Source organism: Apis cerana, linkage group LG11 (genome assembly GCF_029169275.1).
Source record: "Apis cerana isolate GH-2021 linkage group LG11, AcerK_1.0, whole genome shotgun sequence".
Lineage (NCBI taxonomy): Eukaryota > Metazoa > Arthropoda > Insecta > Hymenoptera > Apidae > Apis > Apis cerana.
In genome coordinates, this window is record NC_083862.1 from 1,023,785 (window position 1) to 1,044,322 (window position 20,538).

The window sequence follows — 20,538 nt, forward strand, 5'->3', positions numbered from 1 at the left end:
ATTAAGATATCCATTAATCTGAAAATTGTCCGTTCAACTGAATATATTAATATCGACAGTTTATGATATATATTTATATATATAATATTCAATAAAGAAATTCCAATCGCGTGGATATAATAATGGAAAAAATTAAATCTTCCAATTTAAGATTTATTTATTTTTTTTTTTTCTTAAAGAATCGTCTCGTAAATCCTTCGATTAAATCTTGGAGAAATAAAACGGTTTAAAAAGAGTAGTTACACTAGGTATATTTCCACTCGAGTGTCGAATATCGATTCCTCGTGAAGATGCTAACATGTAACGTGGAACAATCCGAATCGAAATAATCGGAATATTTAATCTCCTATCCGAGTTTAACGTTCATGCCAAACCAACCGTAAACGACAATTTTTACGACACGTGGGAATAATATCTCGAGTCGTAAACGATTCGACTTTACAACGTGCAGCGTCATTTATATCTTTCTCTTTTTGGTTTAATTCAATAACAACAAAATTGATCATTACGATTCGTAAATTACATCGAGCAACGATTATTACGACAATCACGCTGAGAATTATTTTTTTACGACTCTACAACGAACGAATAACGTTTGAAAAAATTTCTCTCTCTCTCTCTCTCTTGTATACTCTTTCTCTAAAAAGATTATTTTTAATTCGAGTTTTAAATAATTTTTGCAAAAATTCCCCCTCCTCTCCCCTTTTTCTTTCGAACAAACTTTCCACGCGAGATATTTTCACTCGAAAGATCCCTTTACAGGTAATTCATTTTCCGTAAATCTTGATACGGACGTAAATAATTCCGAGTTCCGCGCACTGGGGGCGATTCAGCAGGAAAATTTCGTTTCCAGTGTTACCTCGCCAATAAACTTCCCCCTTACATAACTGTTCAACCTTTTCCACCAACACAATCGTGATCACCGGCCTCCTCCTTGTAAGCAAAGGGAGGGGATTTATATCCGACTGTGTGCAACCATTTCGTGATTCCAGCGTGACAATAGCGATACAGGCCGTTTCACAAACTTGGGAAAACTCGTTTTTTTCGAACTATTCAAATTCGCTTGTTCCTTTTGCGATGGATAAATAAATTGAAAAAACGAAGAAGAAATGGATTTTTACTTTTATCAATATCGTTATTACTGTTATTTATTTTAAATTATTGGTATTATAAGTAAGATTAAAAGAGATTATTTTAAAATTGTTAACGATATAATACAATAATTGGAATCGAGGATCGATAGCAGGCGAAAAATCGAAAACGAAAAGGAAAAGAATGTACAGTTTGTGAAACAACCTGTACATTCGCCACGAGTAATAATAAGGAAGAGTCCAAGTTTCCCTGCTGATAATCTTACTTTCATCGACTTCTTTTATTTCTTACCGTCCAATCTCACGTGCCACGACGCGACTTTATTCAAATTGATCGATATCCTTCGTAAATTTATTCTGTAATTCGAGAACGAACACATCTGTGCCGATCGAAAATAATAGCTCTTACCAAAACAGGATATCGTCTATTCTCTCGTATTCTATCCATTTAAAGAACCGTATACGATTTACCCACGCTCGATAAACATTTGTTACGAATTACCATTATAACATTTACGAAAATTATTTTCGTATATTTTTGTAAAGTGATATATACGTTCTATACACAGACATCTTCCTTACCGATCGATAATAATCTCAAAAGGACGAAAATTCTTTCTCTCGAAGATTGGAAAGATATATAAAATATCTGGTCGAAATAACCAACACGATTTTTATGCTACCTTCCTATTAGTTTCGTTATAAACGAAGCCAATGAAATTAAAGCTCGTTTAAAAGAGGGAAACTGAAGTAGGCTCGACTCGAGCGCCCCCGAATTGAATTTATTTCAATTCCCAATTTATTTCACGATCATCCCGTTTTGCCAAATAGCACGCAAACACGCAGTGAAACGTACCGCAGATATTATCGATGATCTCACCACTCGAAAACTCGCGACACGAAAGTTATTAAACGCTTAAATTTGCTTGTAAATTAACCGTACGACGATCGAACGCGAAAATTCCACATTGCGATGGAGTGGCGCTCGAACGAGAATTTTATGACGAGATAAAGTTGGCCGAATGTATAACCTCCAACTTCATTAACTCGAGTTTGTAAATTTACGGTAATATTAAGTTCATTAGCGGACGGCAATAATTCGGATCATTAACACGTGAGACATTAATAGATCTGTCACTGGATTAGGCAAGTTAACGAAAAATTAGGTTAGGAATTCGATTTGCTTCCTCGATGCTTCGGCTGCAACGCATTAGAACTCTAATTTACGAAAAATTTTGATCGTATCACACCTTGCGTTTTGAGAGAAATTAAAATATTCATTTACGACGGAAATAAAGCGAAAGAGGCTTCGTTTCTCGATTTTTCGATATTTTCACCTTTCATCCTTTTTATATTTACGTCGAATCAGATTACTCGTTCTATATATTCATCGCAATTCTATTATTTTCTATTAATCCACAATCGATCTCGATTATAATTCGTGGCAATTATATATTCTGTTCCAGGGAACGCGTTTCTAGTGAACGTCGCGTTGGCGGATCTATTAGTGACAGGGCTCGTGATACCTGTGTCGGTGATCGTGATCCTCGCCGGCCATGAAGAGTCGTTGAGCACATGCCGATTCGAATGCACTCTGGAGGCCCTCTGCTTTCTGGTTACCGTACTAACGTTAACCACCATTGCCGCGGAGAATTACACTCGTTTGTGTCTGCCTCACGAAAGGTAAGAGCTCGTAACTCGTTTTATCATCGATGACGAACCTTTACCTTTGATCAACTTCAACGATGTTTAATAATAATAATAATAATCACAACGAAGATACTCGAGGCGGAAATTACCGATGTAATTAAATATCAAGGATGGAAGAATTTTATGCGGAATTTGATAATTGGGAAAAAAAAAAAAAGAGGACGGGGTGAATATTTTATATTATAAATAGTTAATATCTTCAAGGGTGAAAGAAAAAGTTTCTACGTGGAATTTGATAATCGAAGGAAAGTGGGCGAAGAATATTATGAATTCTTTTTTCTTTTTACTTTTTTTTTTTTTTTAATTTTGCGTTATTACATCTTAATGAAAATTCGCGATGTTTTATATCTATATAGGAGGTGTGCGAGGAGAAAAGGTGAAAAATGAATAATTCTTTGATTACATGCACATAATAAGAAAAGAAAAGGAGTTTAAAGGTAACGGTATGGATGAACGAATAATTTCCTTTTTTTTTTTTTGGTAACGTAAATTGAGAACGATTTTCAATTTTTGCTTCTATATTTGCTTCGTTTCGTTTTGAAAAATTACGTAATATATATTATAAATATATATACATACATATGTATCTCTCCCTTTCCGTAATTTTTAGAAATTTCATTATTTTTTTTCTATCTTTCTCACTCGATAAAGTAGCTACGATCGGAAAATTAAAATAGATCCTCGATAAACGATTCTAATTAACCTCTAAAAAAATAAAAACCAAAATTCCTCTTAACGTAATTCCAAATTAATTAATCATCAACGATTACCACTATTTGAAACACTATATGAAAACGCCTATAACGAATCAGTATTCTTAAAATATATAATTTCAATTTTTTTCTGTTTATTATAGCCTGTAATTTCAGGTTTTTAATTTTTCTTTTTTTATATCTAGAAATATAGTGAATTTAGAAAACGAAAAAGCCTGTTTAGAATTTCGAATTTTTGAACTACTTAGAAACCATTATTTACGAGCAAAACACGTGTTATCACGCATTTTTTTTACTTTGATGCAAATTTAATTATTAGATGAAAAGAAAAGTAAATAATAGCAAGTTGCATGCGAAGCATTTCTTCCTCCTCCTCCCTTTTCTTTCTTTCTTTTTTTTTGCACTGATTATTTATTACACGTTCAATTTTCACTTTTTGTCCAATATTTATTCTCATTTTATATATATATATTGCAAATAGCTGCGCAAAATAGAAACGCAATTAGTAACAGGCACGAAATAATTATCCCAAACAAATCGTAATGGCATCCACGATTATTCAATTACTCGCGATAAACGTTATGTCTTCTCTTCAATTTCTCCACTGAAAAAATACCACGAATAAACCGTATATAATTTTCATTAAATAAACCTTGACGATTTTAATAAATGCGTGTTCCAACAAAATATACAAATTTTCCTTTCTCGAATATTCCATATAATAGAAAAAAATCGTGGACACCATCCTACTTTTACCCTTTGCTTAGAATTTGGTTTTTCACGTTTAAAAAGGGGGAAAAAAAAAAATGTCCGAGCAACGAACGCAGAGCTTACAGAGTTGATCGAACATGTAGAATCGAAAAGGGATGAAAGATTTGTTTAAAGGAAAAAAACTTTATTTTCCTTAGGTTAGAGAGGAATGCAGCGATTGTTTCGATGCATTCGCTTCACCTTTCGCTTCGCCAAACAGAGCGAGTCTGTTGCAATTTCGAGTGCCTATTGTTGGCAACGGCAGAACGATCACAAGGGATTAAAGTGGTTTTCCAGTGAAGCTTGAAAAACCTGCACGTACCGCCATCGTTACCGAGATCTACGAGAAATACAGTTGCATGCACTCGCTTTAAAGATAGGAGGGGATAGATGCACGATCCTTTTCAGAGTGTCGTGGGAGAAATATTCGTAGAGAGAGGGAGGACAAAAAAATATTTGCAATTTTTAGCGCAGAAATTTAGGGAAGAATTTACAATCCTTCGAATTTATGCAGAATGTTCGGCTGGATAGATTTAAAAGTTGAAGATAATAATTTTATGAATTTTAATATTTGTTTCGAGATATTTAATTCATCGAGGATGATTAAAAAATTTTGTTCGAAAAATTATTTAGTTATTTCCTAGTTATTTGAAGACGCAAAATATCCCTAGTTGCTCGCACCAATCGAAAAAATACCGAAATGAAATTTTTGAATATTTTTCATAATTTTTAATCCCCAATAATGAAAAATGTTTATTCTTTGCTACTTAATTGAAAAAAGAACTTTTTTTATTCTTCATTCTTCCTTCTTATTTCATTTGAAATATTTGAACAGTTTTAATCGTCGATAATTAAAAAAAAGGAAAAAAAAATATCGAGGAATCATTTCTTTAATTTTTAAACACGCATGCTCGAACATCCTGCACATCTAACAGAATCGAACGACGATTTTTTTCGAACGTTGCTCCGCTACAAATATGATACCCTAGAGAAAAATACCCTAGACTTGTGCATCGTTTTTCTATCGCAATTTCTCCAAAGAGGGGAAAAAAAACGGCTTTCACTTTGAATGGAGGTCTCTTGAATACACTCCTCGTCCATGAAATTCCACGATATTGTTAAACTTGAAATTTTAGAGAGAATGGAAATTTTTTTTTTCCCCCAACGTGCTGACTGGAAGTTGGACTCGATAACGATTTTTTATTTATTTTTTTTTTTCACAATAAGTACACGTAAATTCTGCTTGATCAGGTTTTATGAAGATCTGGCTTTGATAGATTTACGATATTTCTTTTGAGGTAGATAAATTATAGTACTATCGTGGGGAGGGAACAATGTTTGAGAACTCGTGCAGCGTGCTCAGCAATTCGTTCCTTACCCCTGTCGTCGTCCACGTTTCAAACTAATATCGTGATAAATCACGTACCCACCATGTGAATAAAGGAAACCAAGTGGCTTTCTTTTTGTCTCTGCAAATATTAAACGAGATAATTTTTCATACATCATTCGATGAAAGCTATTGGATTTTTTTTTCTCCCTCCTTTCTTCTATCGAATATTATTTTCTCGAATTCGAAGGGAAGAGGGACTTTTTGTGCGGATTGTGTTCGAAATATATCGATGAAAGGATTGCAATTATATTCCATTAATTGTAATTATTTTATAATTCAAAATTAACACCAGAAGAATTGTATAAAACACACAAGATTAATTTTTTTCGCAATTCAGAAATTATGAAAGCGTGGTTCCATTTCACAGAAGGTGCAATTGCATTTGTCTCTTCAACTCTAAAATTTTCAACGTTAAAATATCCTAACATTCACAAAGGATATTCGCTCACCATTACGAGATATAAAATATAAAATTCACATATGTTTTTATAATTTTATCAAATTTCTCAATGACACTGAAAAAGTTTGCTCTCCGCCAATGGAATAACATTTATCCGAAAAATACGTGCGTGTATTTCATTATCGTCGATAAATTATCGAACCGAGAAACGGATTCGGTCGAATCACGCCCGGATGGTATTCCCAGCAATGCCATGCCCCGGATCTCTTTTGACACTTTGACTTTGATGTGGATCCGCTTTGTGTACAGCCCCACCAGTGTCACGATTGAGTTCCTAATTTCACATTCTACGCGGCCCAAACTCCGTGAAATTCGTGGCCTTCCGAGTTTTGGAACCCGTATCTATTCCAATATATTCAGACACAAAGCTCCTTGTATTAGATAAGTACCTTATTCCTAATCGATTGGCAAAATACTTGAAATTCCAAGAATAATTGGGCGTGTTCCGCGACAAAGCTCTCCGCATTCTTGTTTCAATTGTTATCGAGCACTTGTAATGCTTGTTATTCTTAATTAGGCAGCAGGATAAGAAGGAAGTCGAGAATTGAAAAAAATTTACTCCAGGTGACTAGATAAGAAAATATTCATTTCAAATTATAATTAAAATAATTGGGACCGAATATCCCACGATTCACATCTCTAAGAAACTAAGGAAACTATTTTAGAACGCTAGATTGCAAAAAAATAGTTTACAAAAGATTCACTATATCTAGGAATAAATTTAATCTACGATACGATTACTCTTATAACCATGTTCATTTATATCTAAGAAACTATGTTAAATCTAGGGGGAAATAGATCTCACAAAAGATCTATTGTATCTAATGTGATGTTCAACAAATAAATTTGATTAAAATCTACGATAATTGTAAGGAGAATGGCTTGATTCTCACGATTACGTTTCACCTACACAACCAAACCACTTGTTAAAATATACAATCCTAAGAAAAAGCTTGATCACTATCATACACAACCTAATTATTAAAACTTTTACTTGTATCATACCAGATATTCAACTACTTCCCAATATATAATATATTTCTCCAAAATATCTCAAAATCACCAGCATCGTTTCACTCTAACCTAATCCGTTCCACACTTGCAGGTACACCATTGTTTGATTTTCAAATCCAAGCAACCACCTTAAAATCCCCTCTTCTCTCAAAAATCCTCGTTTTCATCACATCTATTCCACTTGCAGATACGGCGTGCTGACCCCAAGTCGCGTCACAGCGACGATCATCAGCGTCTGGCTGATATCCGCCATGACAGTGGTGTTGCAATCATCATTGGACGTAGGTCCCGACTTCTGCCGGCGGCGTTTCACCGGTATAGCAATGGAGCAGATAATAGGCGCCACGTTCCTAGTAGGGCTGCCAACACTGACGACCATATTCCTCTACGTGAAGCTCGTGATCCATGTCCGCCACTCCACACGCGGCTCGTACAAGCCACCTATCGCATTCTCCTGGGACTACGAGTTAGCCAAGGCCAACATATACAGTTGCGTCATGTTCGTCGTGTTCTGGCTACCTTTCGGCATAGTCGTGTGCCTCAACTCGTTCAAACCGATAAGCCCACGTGTCCTGTACAACCTGGCCTGGTTCGCCCTCTCCAAATCCTGTTTCAACAATCTGATCTACTGCGTGGCGGACAGGCACTTCAGAAGCGCGTACGTCAAGCTTTTCCATTATTGCTGCTGCAAAACAACGGTGAGTTTTTCGAGGAGGACACGTGGGGAGGGGGGTCGGAACACTAGCGACGTGCGCCTCAGAGTTCACATTATACACTCGTACGCGAGTCCTGGCTCCTGTCGGCCACCTGTCGGCAGGCCTAACGGGCGTGACGTTTACGAGCTTTGAATTCGACGAAATCACCTTGTGCTTGGATTTTAAAAGGTATCAACGATCGCCGTCCAATAGAGAGATCGATTATATTTCGGTTTGTCGACGAGATATTCCCGTGATCGGTTAGGTTGTTCTTCGGTGTTGTAATTGAGATTTTATTTATTTATTTATTTAGATTGCGTTGAGGATTGAAGGGTTCATAGGGAAGACTATTCTTATGATGGCAATATTTTTTTGGTTGAGACTTATTTGTTCGATCGTTGCGGACATTTTTAATTCGCGTGAAAGAAAGATAGCTCTGTCTCCATTTAGCTTCGTCCAATGCAAACTTTAATTGCCTGTAATCGACAAGTTTCAAGTTTGCACTATAATTATTTTCCTAGACAATTCTGGGCTAACTTTAGCTATTATTCGGAATATAGTTTTGATTTTTTTTGTATCAAGTAGTCAAGCACTCTTATCGAGTTTTGTTAAGGGGAAAAAATTGGAGATTCTAAGAATAGTTTTTTGGAAAAAGAATTTTTAAGGATAGTTTTTTATTATAACCCTTTGATTTTCGAAGATAGGAAAAATCAAAGAATTTTTAATACAGAAGAACCTTTATTATCTGAAGATATAACAAGATATCATTGGAAAAATAGTTTCACTGTTTCAAAGCTACGTCTTATCCCGTTATATAGACGAAATTAAATTCCTACCAAATTATGTACATTCATAACTGATGAACATCGTAGATATAATATTCTCGTTTTAAATAACACACAGATAATTAAATGTTCAAATATTCGGATAACAGACGTTCTACTGTATCATTCCATTCTCTTATGTTCCTCTAACATTCAATTAATCGACATATTAATATGTCTTCTATAATTGTTAATTAACATTCATTTATTCATTTAAGAATACGTGGAGTATGGTCAGCAGTAAATCTTCGTTTCAAGAAGATTATGACCTTATTTTATATTTCTCGATGAACCCTTTTAATTTTCTTATAAATATTTAAAAAAGAAAAAAAAAAAAGAATAGTAATATGGCTAATGCGGATTATTTTGGTACTAACAAAGTTTAATTTAATTTTCTATTTTGGACATACACAGGATGTTTAACTACAAATGTTCAAAAATTTTTCAAGGCAAAAGTAATGAAAATTAAAAATAAAAATATTGTTTTCTTTCTTCGCTTTGTAACATTATTCGCCATTTTTTCGATTTTTAATCGTTTTATTTTTAATTTTCGTTCTATTTTGCGACGAAGAATTAATTTTGGAACATCTATGGCCAAATATTCTGAGCAAATTTTGTCCAATAGCCTGGCAAAAGTCAGACTACTCGTCTGGCATCGAGCATCGAAGGGACGTAAGTAGGATATTGACACTGAAACAGGAAATCGCCGTCCATTGGGAATTTTATCCTGTTGTCGTTCCGATACTAACGGATGTTTCCATCTTTCGGTCTGTATTCTTCCACTTTTATTCTTCCAAGAATCGTTTTACGATATAGTCACATATCCCGAAAAAAAAACGTTCGTCTGCTCTTCAAATAATAATTATTATCGTGGCCTTTTGCGATTGGTAAGATTATCCAAGATTTTTATTGATGATATCCGTAACGTTCCACGTCTTATACATGAATAAATAGTTATTCGTTGTAAATGCTCTATTTAATGTTAAAATTATCATAAATTTTTATAGCGATATCTACAGCCTGTACCACTCGTTAATTGCTATTAATTTGTAAATTATTACGCAAGATGGCCACGGTATCGACTCGACTCGGTTGGTAAGTACGCACAGATCGATTATTTAATTTCGTGTATCGATTTACAAAGTAGAATTTCTATTTCTTTCTATTTCTGTTCCGTTAGCGTTAGTTCGTTTCCATATGTCGAATATTCGAGCGTAGGAATCGAGATTCAATGGATTTAACTTTAAGATACTATTTTATGGTTTGGACGATGCACCAGTACTAACGTTGTGTGACAAAAGTTACTAGAAAATTTCTAGTTTCTTTTTACAGTGTTTAGTTACGCGTAATAATTTCGTTATTTTCGTGCGAATAATAGAAAGACATGAAATAAATCGAAGAAAATTAGTCATTTTTATTTTTTCCAATTAAATAAACACGCTTATCACGCTTTTAACGTATAAGTAAAACAACATAGCTAATATACTTCCATTTTATTTTTTCACGAAATTAAAAGAATTGTTTATTTCACAACAAATTTTGAAATGCATCATTCAATCGAAAATTGAATTATTAAAAAATTGAATAACGTTCTTTGAAATATTTGCCGTCTATTTACATTCCAAAAAAAAAAAAATAAAAAAATAAAAAAAAAATAAAAAATCGAATAACTTGGACCATAAACGTGATTATACAAAAATTTTTTCTTCGAGAATCCGCTTGGGAGGAAAGACTTGATACCTTGTTTTATTGAATTTTTCAAACAACGTTTAAACACGTTTGATTTATACAAGGACACGGAAGAATTTAATTGCCGAATTAACTTTGCTACGATTAAATTCGTTCGAGTTACGCAATCTATCTGTATTTAACGCTCGAAGCTAATCGAAGAAAAGTTTTTCCCATTTGAAGATCTGACAGTTCGAAACTTTGTAAGTTTACGAGTTAATTTAGCCGAAAAGTTCTTTTATCAAGCAACCAGGTCCTTGTACTTTCAACTTTACTCGTTTAATCGACGTTTATCCCGCCCACATTAATTATTCCAAATTTTTATTGCCATATTATGATTGTATTTTATTTTTCTTTTTTTGAAAATGAAAAAATTAACAAGATCGTTATGGAATATTTCAATTTACTTGATTCAACATATTTTTTTCATTATATTCAATTCTTATTATTTTTTTTTTCCTAAAGATAAAATTCTATTTTATCATTAACTTTCTCCACATTTTCTGATCAAAAATATTCTATATATATATATATATATATACACACACACACGATTGATCGAGATAAAAAAGAACTCCATTCTTTGGACGAACGTTTCAATTTTAATTCTCGTTTTCATTTTCCCCTACATTATCGAGCGAGCATAATAAAACGTGTAAAATGTTATCCAAACGTTCGCTTCGAGCGCGAAAGTATATATAAAAAAAAAAAAAAAATCACGATAAAGACTGGATCGATCGAAAGAACATTTTTCAAAAAATAATTAGAAATTCAAAGTCGTCGATGGACTGCGGATTTTTATGCAAAATTTTTTAACGATGGATTAATATAAAAGGAATGGAGAGATAAAGATAGAGATTCGTTTTATTTTCAAGTCAAATCAAATATTTACAAATTTTTGCATCGATATTCGCAGTTTAATTATTACATTGCGGGAGGCAAAAGGATGGAGAAAATAAGATGGAAGAGTTCTTATTATTGGGGAAAAGGAAATGCGACTGAATTAAATAATATCGTATTTAATATATTAATATATCAAATATATATATATATATATGGGAATGGGAAACAAGAATAAAGTTAAATATTATATTATAACGGTTCCAATATTATAAAGGACAGAAATTTACATGTTACTTGTTCTTATGATATACTATATATACATATATATATATATATATACATAAAATATAGCTTAAATAGTATTATATCACGGATTCTGATTGTAAGAGAAAGTTGTCTTAACTGCAACTTATTCTCGCTTCCGCGACAAATTTCTCCACGACAAATCTTATCTTTTCAATTACTATTTTACGTTTAACTTTTTTAAATTCTGTTTAAACTCGAAGGCAAGATCTTTATAAACTACGAACCTTGAAAACTGTCAAAATAATGAGTTTTTACATTCCTCTTGAATTATAATCGTTCAACTATGATCTATCCTATGAATATATTATAGATCTGAGCAATTGACAACAATTATTTTTTTTTTTATATATTTACGTATCTTTTCACGCGTTGGGGATTAATTTATGTTTTTGAGAGATTTGTCGTTTTCCACGGTAAAAAAAAAAAAAGAAAAGAAAAAAAACGAAAAAAAAGAATCAAAAATTATTCACACACGTTTCTTCTCGCATAAATACCAAATAATCTTAAGGATATTAAGTGTACTTTTAATTTTCTTCGCTCGTGAAGCGTGAAAAAATCAAGAAAAATTTCTAAACGAAAAATATGAAACGCATTCGTTTGTACATAAATAGCTCATATAAGTATAGCACGTCTTCGTAATTCTATTTATCATTATCGACCGAGAATTACCGCAAATGGCGTATATCTTCTTGACTGTATCTATAATATATTGTATGTTACATGCCTTCTGTCAATCTGTGATCACACATTTTTAGGTATTGGATTGTTCAGCAGCAACGAGGCGTGTGTTACAGTTTCCAATTTTACGTAATCTCGCCAATTTCGAAAAAAAAAAAAAAATTAAACGAATAAAGATCGTTATTATTTCGCGAAATAGTGAAATTAGTATCGATAAACATTCACCTTGAGGACCAAACTATAGCATTTTACGCTAGAATTTTATCGCGTACTTGATAAAGGAAATTTTTAAAAATTCGATTGTTTCTCCCTCGTTCAAAATCTCGTATCCATTTTTTCCAAAGGTATTTGAAAGTTTCGATGGAATTTTCGTTTTATATTTTCCACGATGAAAACAATATATTTGAAGTTTTATATACTCGAATGAAAGTAACGTCATAGCCATTAGAATGATTTTAAACGAGTAATTCACGAATAGAATATCTTTCGAAACGATGAAATTTCTAATACGTTTATCCGAAAGTTGGAAAATCGAACGCGAATAGGAATCAAAAAATGATCGAATGGGATATGCCTTCCGGAACGACGAAAAATTCTCCTACCAATAATTTTCCAAATCCCCTCTCGAAATTGGAAATCGAAAAATTCGACCGAATATTTCCGGAAAAAATGGCAAAAATTCTCATCGATAGAAATTACAGAGAAAAAAAATATCCGCGAGTGGAAATCTTGACAATTGCAAGGAAGTGTACACGCGAGAACATGGCGTGGACGGATGGAAAAATTCCGATACACCCTCGGAGATTCTATGCAAAATTGGAAACTGACGGTCGAAACGGCGCGCGCGCGACGGAAAGTTTTCGCTGAAAGTTTTCCGAAAAATCGGATCGGTTCGACTGCACGAGTACAAAACGTCGGCTATGGCAACTTCATCGGAAGCGTCCGCCATCTAAATCGGATGTCGAGAATATCGAAAGGGGCGGGGAGGTGGAATAAGGAATAGCCGATGATGATAACACGTTTGAGAAATGGGACCAGGAAAAAGTTTGTTGTAACTACTTTTCCCCCCTCCCCTACTACTTTTTTATTATACACCTTTTCTTTTTTTTTTTTTTTTATTCCGCGACCGTTGCAACGACTCGGGGCTTCGACGCTGGGTCCGTCGTCTCGTTTTACCACTTCCCTCGTACAAAGTCGTAAAAAAGGATACATTGAAAATTGCCACCGTGAGATAAAAGGAATTTCGTCTAATAATAGGATATTTCTACCGGTTACTGTGCTTCTCGACCTTGTTTTCATGCTTTCTTTCTTTCTTTGTCTCTCTCTCTCTCTCTTTATTTTTCTTTCCGTACGAATAGGACGATGAAAGGTTACGAACCAGTTTACCAGTATGCTTGTCCGATGTTTTTGATATTAATGGAAATTTTTTTTTGGTAAACGTTATATAACGATGAAAGTAAAGAAGGGAGATATTATTAGACTGATGAAAGGAGAGAAGTTGGAATTGAATAAAAGAAAAATCGGAGGCATAATAATCGGTACGAATATATATATATTTTGTATCCAGGATAATCTAATATTTGTTCGTTGATAAGGAAAATTAATATTGGATTAATCGCGGATAGAATAGAATAGATATATTTAACTTTGAACAATGGAACGCGTATAATATCGATGGAATTGAACTGAGAAAAGTAAATTTTTAAGTTTCGAAAAACGTGTAACGGTCGTGAAAACTTGTTTTATCGAGGGAAAAATTCTAGCGGTGCGACTCTTTAACGAATTCGTTAATAATATATATATAAATACATATAGGATATATCTCGCCTAAAATGAAGAATTATATATTTCACTTTAAGCAACACGAGATACGAGCCATTCTCCAACTTATCTTCGACAAGTAAACTCGAATTAATTCAACGAGTTATTCAACTTTGTCCTAATCTTGAAATATCTAATGATATTAATATAATTTTGTTATAATGAAATAACTCTATTTGTTACATTATTGTATTTTAATTTATATTTGTTCGTAGATATCATTATTAATACCATGTTGATTAATTTTGCTTTATTTATACACATTTCTTTGCATTTAATAACGTTAATTAATAATAAGAAAATTAAGACACCATATTAACCGTGTATACTATTATATAATGTATATACTTGTGGTCTTTTTACGCGTATGAATTGTATGCGAGAATGCAAGTAAACGCGCGACTAACATCGGTCGTTAATATTGAATGTTAGAACACGTTAAAGCGCATTTACGAGAGAGAGAAAAAAAAAAAAAAAGGAAGAAAAGAAGAAAAAAAAAAGAAACGACAGGCACTGCATGCGTACTCATATCGCTTGTCGTAAAAAAAAAAAAAAATTATAAGCATATCTTCGATATATTCTACGTTCTGAATATAATTGCATTTTCGTCTGAAACGCACCTACAGTTTATGCAGTGTCCGTCCAAAGGTATACTTTTAGAGAAGCAACTTCTTATTTTGTAATATAACTTATATATTATCGAGAATATATCCACGCAAAAGTAACTTGTACAAATGTTATACAATACGTGCGATTTTCAGGATAAACGATGATTTTATTGTTAAAAGGAAAGAAGAAAATATATTCGAATTTGTTACACGTGAAATAATTTTGTTTCTCTTTGCTATTTTTAATAACACATTCATTAACTCGCTTATAAAGAGTTGAAGACAATATCTCACTACTACACGATACTACACGAATTAACATAATATATAAAAAATATAAAAATAAAATTGTTATATTCCGAATTTTTTAATCATATGATTATTTTATTCAAATTGCTGAAGTTGATACGAATCGAAAGAAATCGAGTAGAATCGAACAAGATCTCGAAAGTATAGAGGATAATATAGAGTCCGATCTTACCCGAATTTTTCCGATTTCGTCCGAATTCTCCCGAAATGCATAATGAACTCGATATGCGTCTATTTATTTCGGTTAATAAAAATTACTTTCGTAATTGTTAGCAAAACACCGTTTATTTCTGAGATCAGCTGAAAGATTAGTACAAATAAAACGCAAAGGATTTTGTACCTAAAGCAGAAATTACCCTATTCTTTAAATTATCTCCAAAAAATAAGCGGTATGTAATACACCAAATGCCATTGCGATTCGTATGATTATATGGTGCTACGTGGTATATACATATACCATCGAGTATAAAATCTATTAACTTCATTTGAAATCAACAACTACTGTCTTTTGCGTAGATTAGTAGTAGTAGATGAAAAGTAGATATAATATAGTTGATGAATTAAGAAGCAGTATACCGATGTTGTAGAGAACAAAGATAATATTTGCAACGTTTTCCAATTACCAAGTTGAAATATTTCCGTTTTTCATATAAAAGTAATATTTTGATGTTACTGCTTCTATTTTTCGAAAGATATAATTCCTTTGAAGTTTTGGATACTCGTGTAGTGCATGAATAGTTAATTATTTATAGAATCGTTAATTTTGAACTCGCAATACTACTTGTTATTTATTATAAGAAATAGACGTATTACTATATTTTGCATTTTCAAAGATCCAATTATGCAAACATAAACATTATAAATATTCAATTATTTGATAATTCACTCGTTATCACAAGTTCTGTTTGCTTCGTTAAAAAAAAAATTGAGTTTCTAATATATAACAATCTAAAAATTATTTAAGAAAAATAGTATTGAATATAAAATCTTTAACGAGATATTACGGCATATCGGCATTACACATCATGTATTTCTACGATTATATCTCGTTTAATAATTTTTCGTTATTGCGAGCTATTATAATAATTATGTCGCGAATATTTCGAATTATTTACATATATTGCACATATGTGCATTTATATGTGAATTTATAACATTTCTATAAATAATAAGTACTTGACACCTCGAAGAAAAATTTATAAAACTAAACTTACTTCGCGATAATACTCGGATAGTCAATGCAAAAAAAAAAAAAAACGAGGACTGCAATTTGATATGAAAATTGAAACTTAATTACATTAGAACATTATTATCAATTGTATTGACAAATAAAAAAGAACGTTCCTTTAATTCGATTTTAAGGTTATAACAAAATTAGAATTATTCTTTATACCTAATGGGCAATGACTGTCTGGGTAAATTCATGATTTTTCGAACGAGATTGTCGAAAGCCACTCTATTTGAAACTCTGAGGACCATAAACTCACAATAAAATTTCTCGTTTTCTCCGTGTATTATATTAATCTTGATCGAAATGTTAGAAACGAAATCCATATCTATATGGAATATTCCATGTAGATTGAATTTCGTTTCGTATACTCGTGTAATGCTATTCTATACATTGTTCGAGTCAAGTCAGCGGAAGTAAATAAATCACGTGACAGACTATGATTTTAGTTATTTATGATTAATCGTGTCGTTGCACAAAATAAGTTGATATTTATTTGTTTATTTTGCTATAAAAATAAGTTATTTGTGAATGTATAATTTTCACAAATAATTCATGTTTATATCCACGAATAATTATGTGCATGAATTAATATGCAGTATAGTAATTTTTTATTTTATAATTCAAGATTGTGAATTTCCCTAGAGTGTAATCACGTGGTTTCGTTTACGCTCGATGATCACGACTCTGAGAACTGTGTGTAGCATGAAATAATTAAAATTAATCAAAAGAAAAAAGAAAAAAAGAAAAAGAAGTAAAATCGATGTTGTATTTAAATAAATGTCCATTATATCGTCTGCATGACGAAGCATACCAAATTATTTAATCATCGATTAAAAGAATTAGTTAGATTGATTAAAAAAAAAAAAAAAAAAAAAAAGAAATGTAGCATAGAAAAGATCGGTGTATTGTGTTAGTTTAGTCGAGTAGATGAATGTTACAAGCCTCGTTTAATTTATATAATTATATAATCTAAAGCAATGCGAGATTTTTTTTTAGTTAGAATAATATATTAATATACAAGATATAAATACGTTTATTTTGTATTGAATGTATTTCGCATTGATGTATTTTTCGCAAGCGTCAACTTAGACGCCAATTCCGGACACTATTAAAAATTAAAAAGAAAAAAAGTCGTCGCTTCATTTCATGAATGTACTTTATTGTGGACTATGTAAATGTAGATTTTATAATGTTGTAATAAAAGGATTTCTTTTTAAATAGATCGACTCAATTCTACGCTATTGTAGATAATGATGGTATTTATCCTTTTATAGCTTATTTACCCCTTCATTCTCTAAACATGATAGTTGTAGCGTTAGAAATGAAAGTATAGAGATATATTTATATTAATTTTATAAATATTGTTTGAATTTGATGAACTATAATTTATAAATTTATTTTAGAAAATATATATATACCTTCTATTTACATCTTATTAAATCTATTTTTATTATCTAAACGTAACTAAAGCAAGAAATATTAAATTAATACTGCTAAAAATAGAAGAAATTATTTTACTAATAATTTAATAATTTAAGATTTTATTAATACATTAAATTATGCATTGTATTTGAATATCCCGCCAATATTTAATTAGACAAAGCGATTTATAGATGGCGTGTACAATATGGCGTGTAAATATGACGTATACAAATATGGCGTCCAAGTACTAGTCGAAGTACTGATGTATAATTTCGATAACTGATACTTAATTTTATTTATTTACTATGTAACAAGTCATGACATCGCTATATTACATAGTTTTATACATCGTTATTAAAAAGAACAATAAATAAGACTGAAAACTTTTAATTGTGCATAATAGTTGTACATTAGTGATTACTTATTACTTAGGTTAGTATTGCATTTGAAAATAATAAACATTGATTATTAAGTTAATATTTTCTTTTTATACATATTTATACTATTATTTATAGTTCTTTTTTAAGTTGTTTCACTTAAGAAAATGTGTATTTATATATATGTTTCTTAAAATTCTATAAAACCAATATTAATAAATTTTTATATTTATTCTTTTAGGTATGGATCCAGAATTTCTTTCTAGATTAATACCACAAAACAAAGAGCATGTACGTCCAGCATGCAAAAAGTGTGGATATGCTGGACATCTTACATATCAATGTCGTAATTTTATTAAAGTTGATCCAAACAAAGAGATTGTTTTGGATGTTAGCAGTACTAGTTCTGATAGCGATGAAAATTATGTGACCCCGTTGACTGAATTACGTGAAAAGGAATTAAAAAAGAAGCTACAGGAAGCTAAGAAGAAACACAAAGAAAAGAAAAGTAAAAAAAAATCTAAGAAACGTAAAAGATCAACGCCAAGTGATAGTGAATCAGAAACAGAACTTTCTAATGATGAAGAAAGGAAACATAAGCATAAAAAGAAAAAAAAGAAATCAAAACATAAAAAACAAAAGAAACATAAAAAGGATAATTTATCAGAGAATGATAGTGATGATAAGAAAAGATAATTTCTTTTCATTTACATCTACTCTAATGTATATACTTTACTCAAATTATAAATACAATGTATATAAGTGATATTATACCGTTTGTAAATAAACGTTTGTAAAATTATTTATTTTTTTGTAAATAAAATGTATCAAATAATCCATTTAGTTTATAAAATAGTAAGAAAATTTTGTAATTGTTTTTTGTATAAAAGCTATATTTTATGAAATAAACAAATAAAAAAAGTAAACGTATTATGTTTAATTATATGTATTCAAATTCATATTATTATATATAAAAATATAAGTATATAACATTGAAGATAAAGATATTATAACAAGGATAATAATAATATTAGATTAAAGGAATTGCTGGAGAAAATTTAACATCGCCATCTATCCGATAGTACAATGTATTAATTCTAAGAAATAATAGATAGATGGCGTTGTATCATCGTATCATATTGCCAAACATTTTTCCCCTCCAGTTAAATTTCAGTTTATTGTTTCACTTCACAACTCTCAAATACGAAATGGATGTGTGTTAAACACATTTTAATTAGATTTAATTGAAATAAAATAAAGAAAAGATGACGCGACACGCGAGAAATTGCACAGCTGGAGCTGTTTATACATATCATGAAAAAAAGAAAGATGCAGCAGCCTCGGGTTATGGGACAAATACGCAAAGAGTAGGAAAAGATTCCGTTAAAGATTTTGATTGTTGTTGTCTGACCTTACAACCTTGTAGAAATCCTGTCATTACGTTCGTATATTTTGTATTAATTGTCATATTAGTACTTATTATTCTCAAATTATATTTCAAATTTATCATATTATTACAGAAAAGATGGCTACTTATTTGACAAAGAGGCAATATTGGAATATGTTCTAACCAAAAAGAAAGAGTATGCAAGAAAATTAAAAGAGTATGAAAAACAAAAACAACAAGAAGAGGTAAATAAAATATGAAAGAAAATTTTTTTCTAATATTTTATAAAATTCATAATTTTTACAACTTTTTAGGAACAATCTAATGAAAAAAGTGCTAACGAAGAATTACAAAAGTTGCAAAATTTTTTAAAAGGAGAGAAAAATATTGTTTCTAGAAGTCAAACTGTAGCCAAAGAATCTACATCTTCAGTTTCTAATATGAGCAATGGTAAAGATAAGATGCTACCAAGTTTTTGGATTCCATCTAAAACACCAGAAGCAAAAGAAACTATGGTACAGAAACCAGATAAAACAATCTATTGTCCTGTTAGTGGAAAACCATTGAAAATAAAGGATTTAATTTCTGTGAAATTTACCGAAGTAAAAGATCCAGATGATAAAAAATCTCTTATTGTTAAACAAGCAAGATACATGTGTCCAATTACACATGATATTTTAAGTAACAGTGTACCATGTGCAGTTATAAAAACGACGTACAATTTTTTTTATTTTCTAATAATTGTTAGTTCATTTTTTACATTTATTTTTTATTAAATGTTTTGATTTTTCTAGTGGTGATGTGATTACAATGGAATGTGTAGAAAAAATTATAAAGAAAGATTGGATTAATCCATTAAATAGTACAAAACTAACCGAAGCAGATATTATACCACTTCAAAGGGTATAATTTTTAATAATAATAATAAGATATAACGAAAATAGAATAATATAATAATATTGAATTGTTTTTAGGGTGGTACTGGATATTCAGCTGTTAATGATAGCTTAGAAGGTAAACATGAAAGACCCGTATTACAAGCATAATATAAATAAGTATTGTAAATTTTATATATATACAAATTTTGATGTACATAAATGGACTATGTTAATGTTGTAAGATTATAATAAAAAAATGACTAAAATATATATTATTTTGATTTAATTTTTAAATTCTATTCA

General features: G+C 31.1%; 3 protein-coding genes and 1 long non-coding RNA gene across 26 annotated transcripts in view; 3 read left to right on the forward strand and 1 right to left on the reverse strand.

The window, feature by feature from the left end:
• The window catches only part of LOC107998497 (RYamide receptor-like), a 102,175-nt gene extending 93,348 nt beyond the window's left edge, over positions 1-8,827 (forward strand). For all 15 annotated transcript variants that reach the window (XM_062081221.1, XM_062081220.1, XM_017057808.3 and 12 more), the window contains 2 exons: positions 2,558-2,774; positions 7,316-8,827. In XM_062081221.1, coding sequence (XP_061937205.1) covers positions 2,558-2,774; positions 7,316-7,976 — 878 coding nt within the window. In that variant the 3' untranslated portion in view covers positions 7,977-8,827. The remainder of the gene's footprint in view (positions 1-2,557; positions 2,775-7,315) is intronic.
• Positions 1-20,538, reverse strand: part of LOC107998504 (uncharacterized) — a 130,660-nt gene that overhangs the window by 68,410 nt on the left and 41,712 nt on the right. The window lies entirely within an intron of this gene.
• Positions 7,693-18,896, forward strand: LOC133665622 (protein SREK1IP1-like). The gene is made up of 2 exons (XM_028667072.2): positions 7,693-7,826; positions 18,212-18,896. The coding sequence occupies exon 2, from the start codon at positions 18,214-18,216 to the stop codon at positions 18,664-18,666; it is 453 nt and encodes a 150-aa protein (XP_028522873.2). The 5' UTR covers positions 7,693-7,826; positions 18,212-18,213; the 3' UTR covers positions 18,667-18,896.
• Positions 19,109-20,505, forward strand: LOC107998498 (nitric oxide synthase-interacting protein homolog). The gene is made up of 5 exons (XM_017057810.3): positions 19,109-19,411; positions 19,491-19,602; positions 19,672-20,072; positions 20,152-20,260; positions 20,332-20,505. The coding sequence occupies exons 1-5, from the start codon at positions 19,236-19,238 to the stop codon at positions 20,401-20,403; spliced, it is 870 nt and encodes a 289-aa protein (XP_016913299.1). The 5' UTR covers positions 19,109-19,235; the 3' UTR covers positions 20,404-20,505.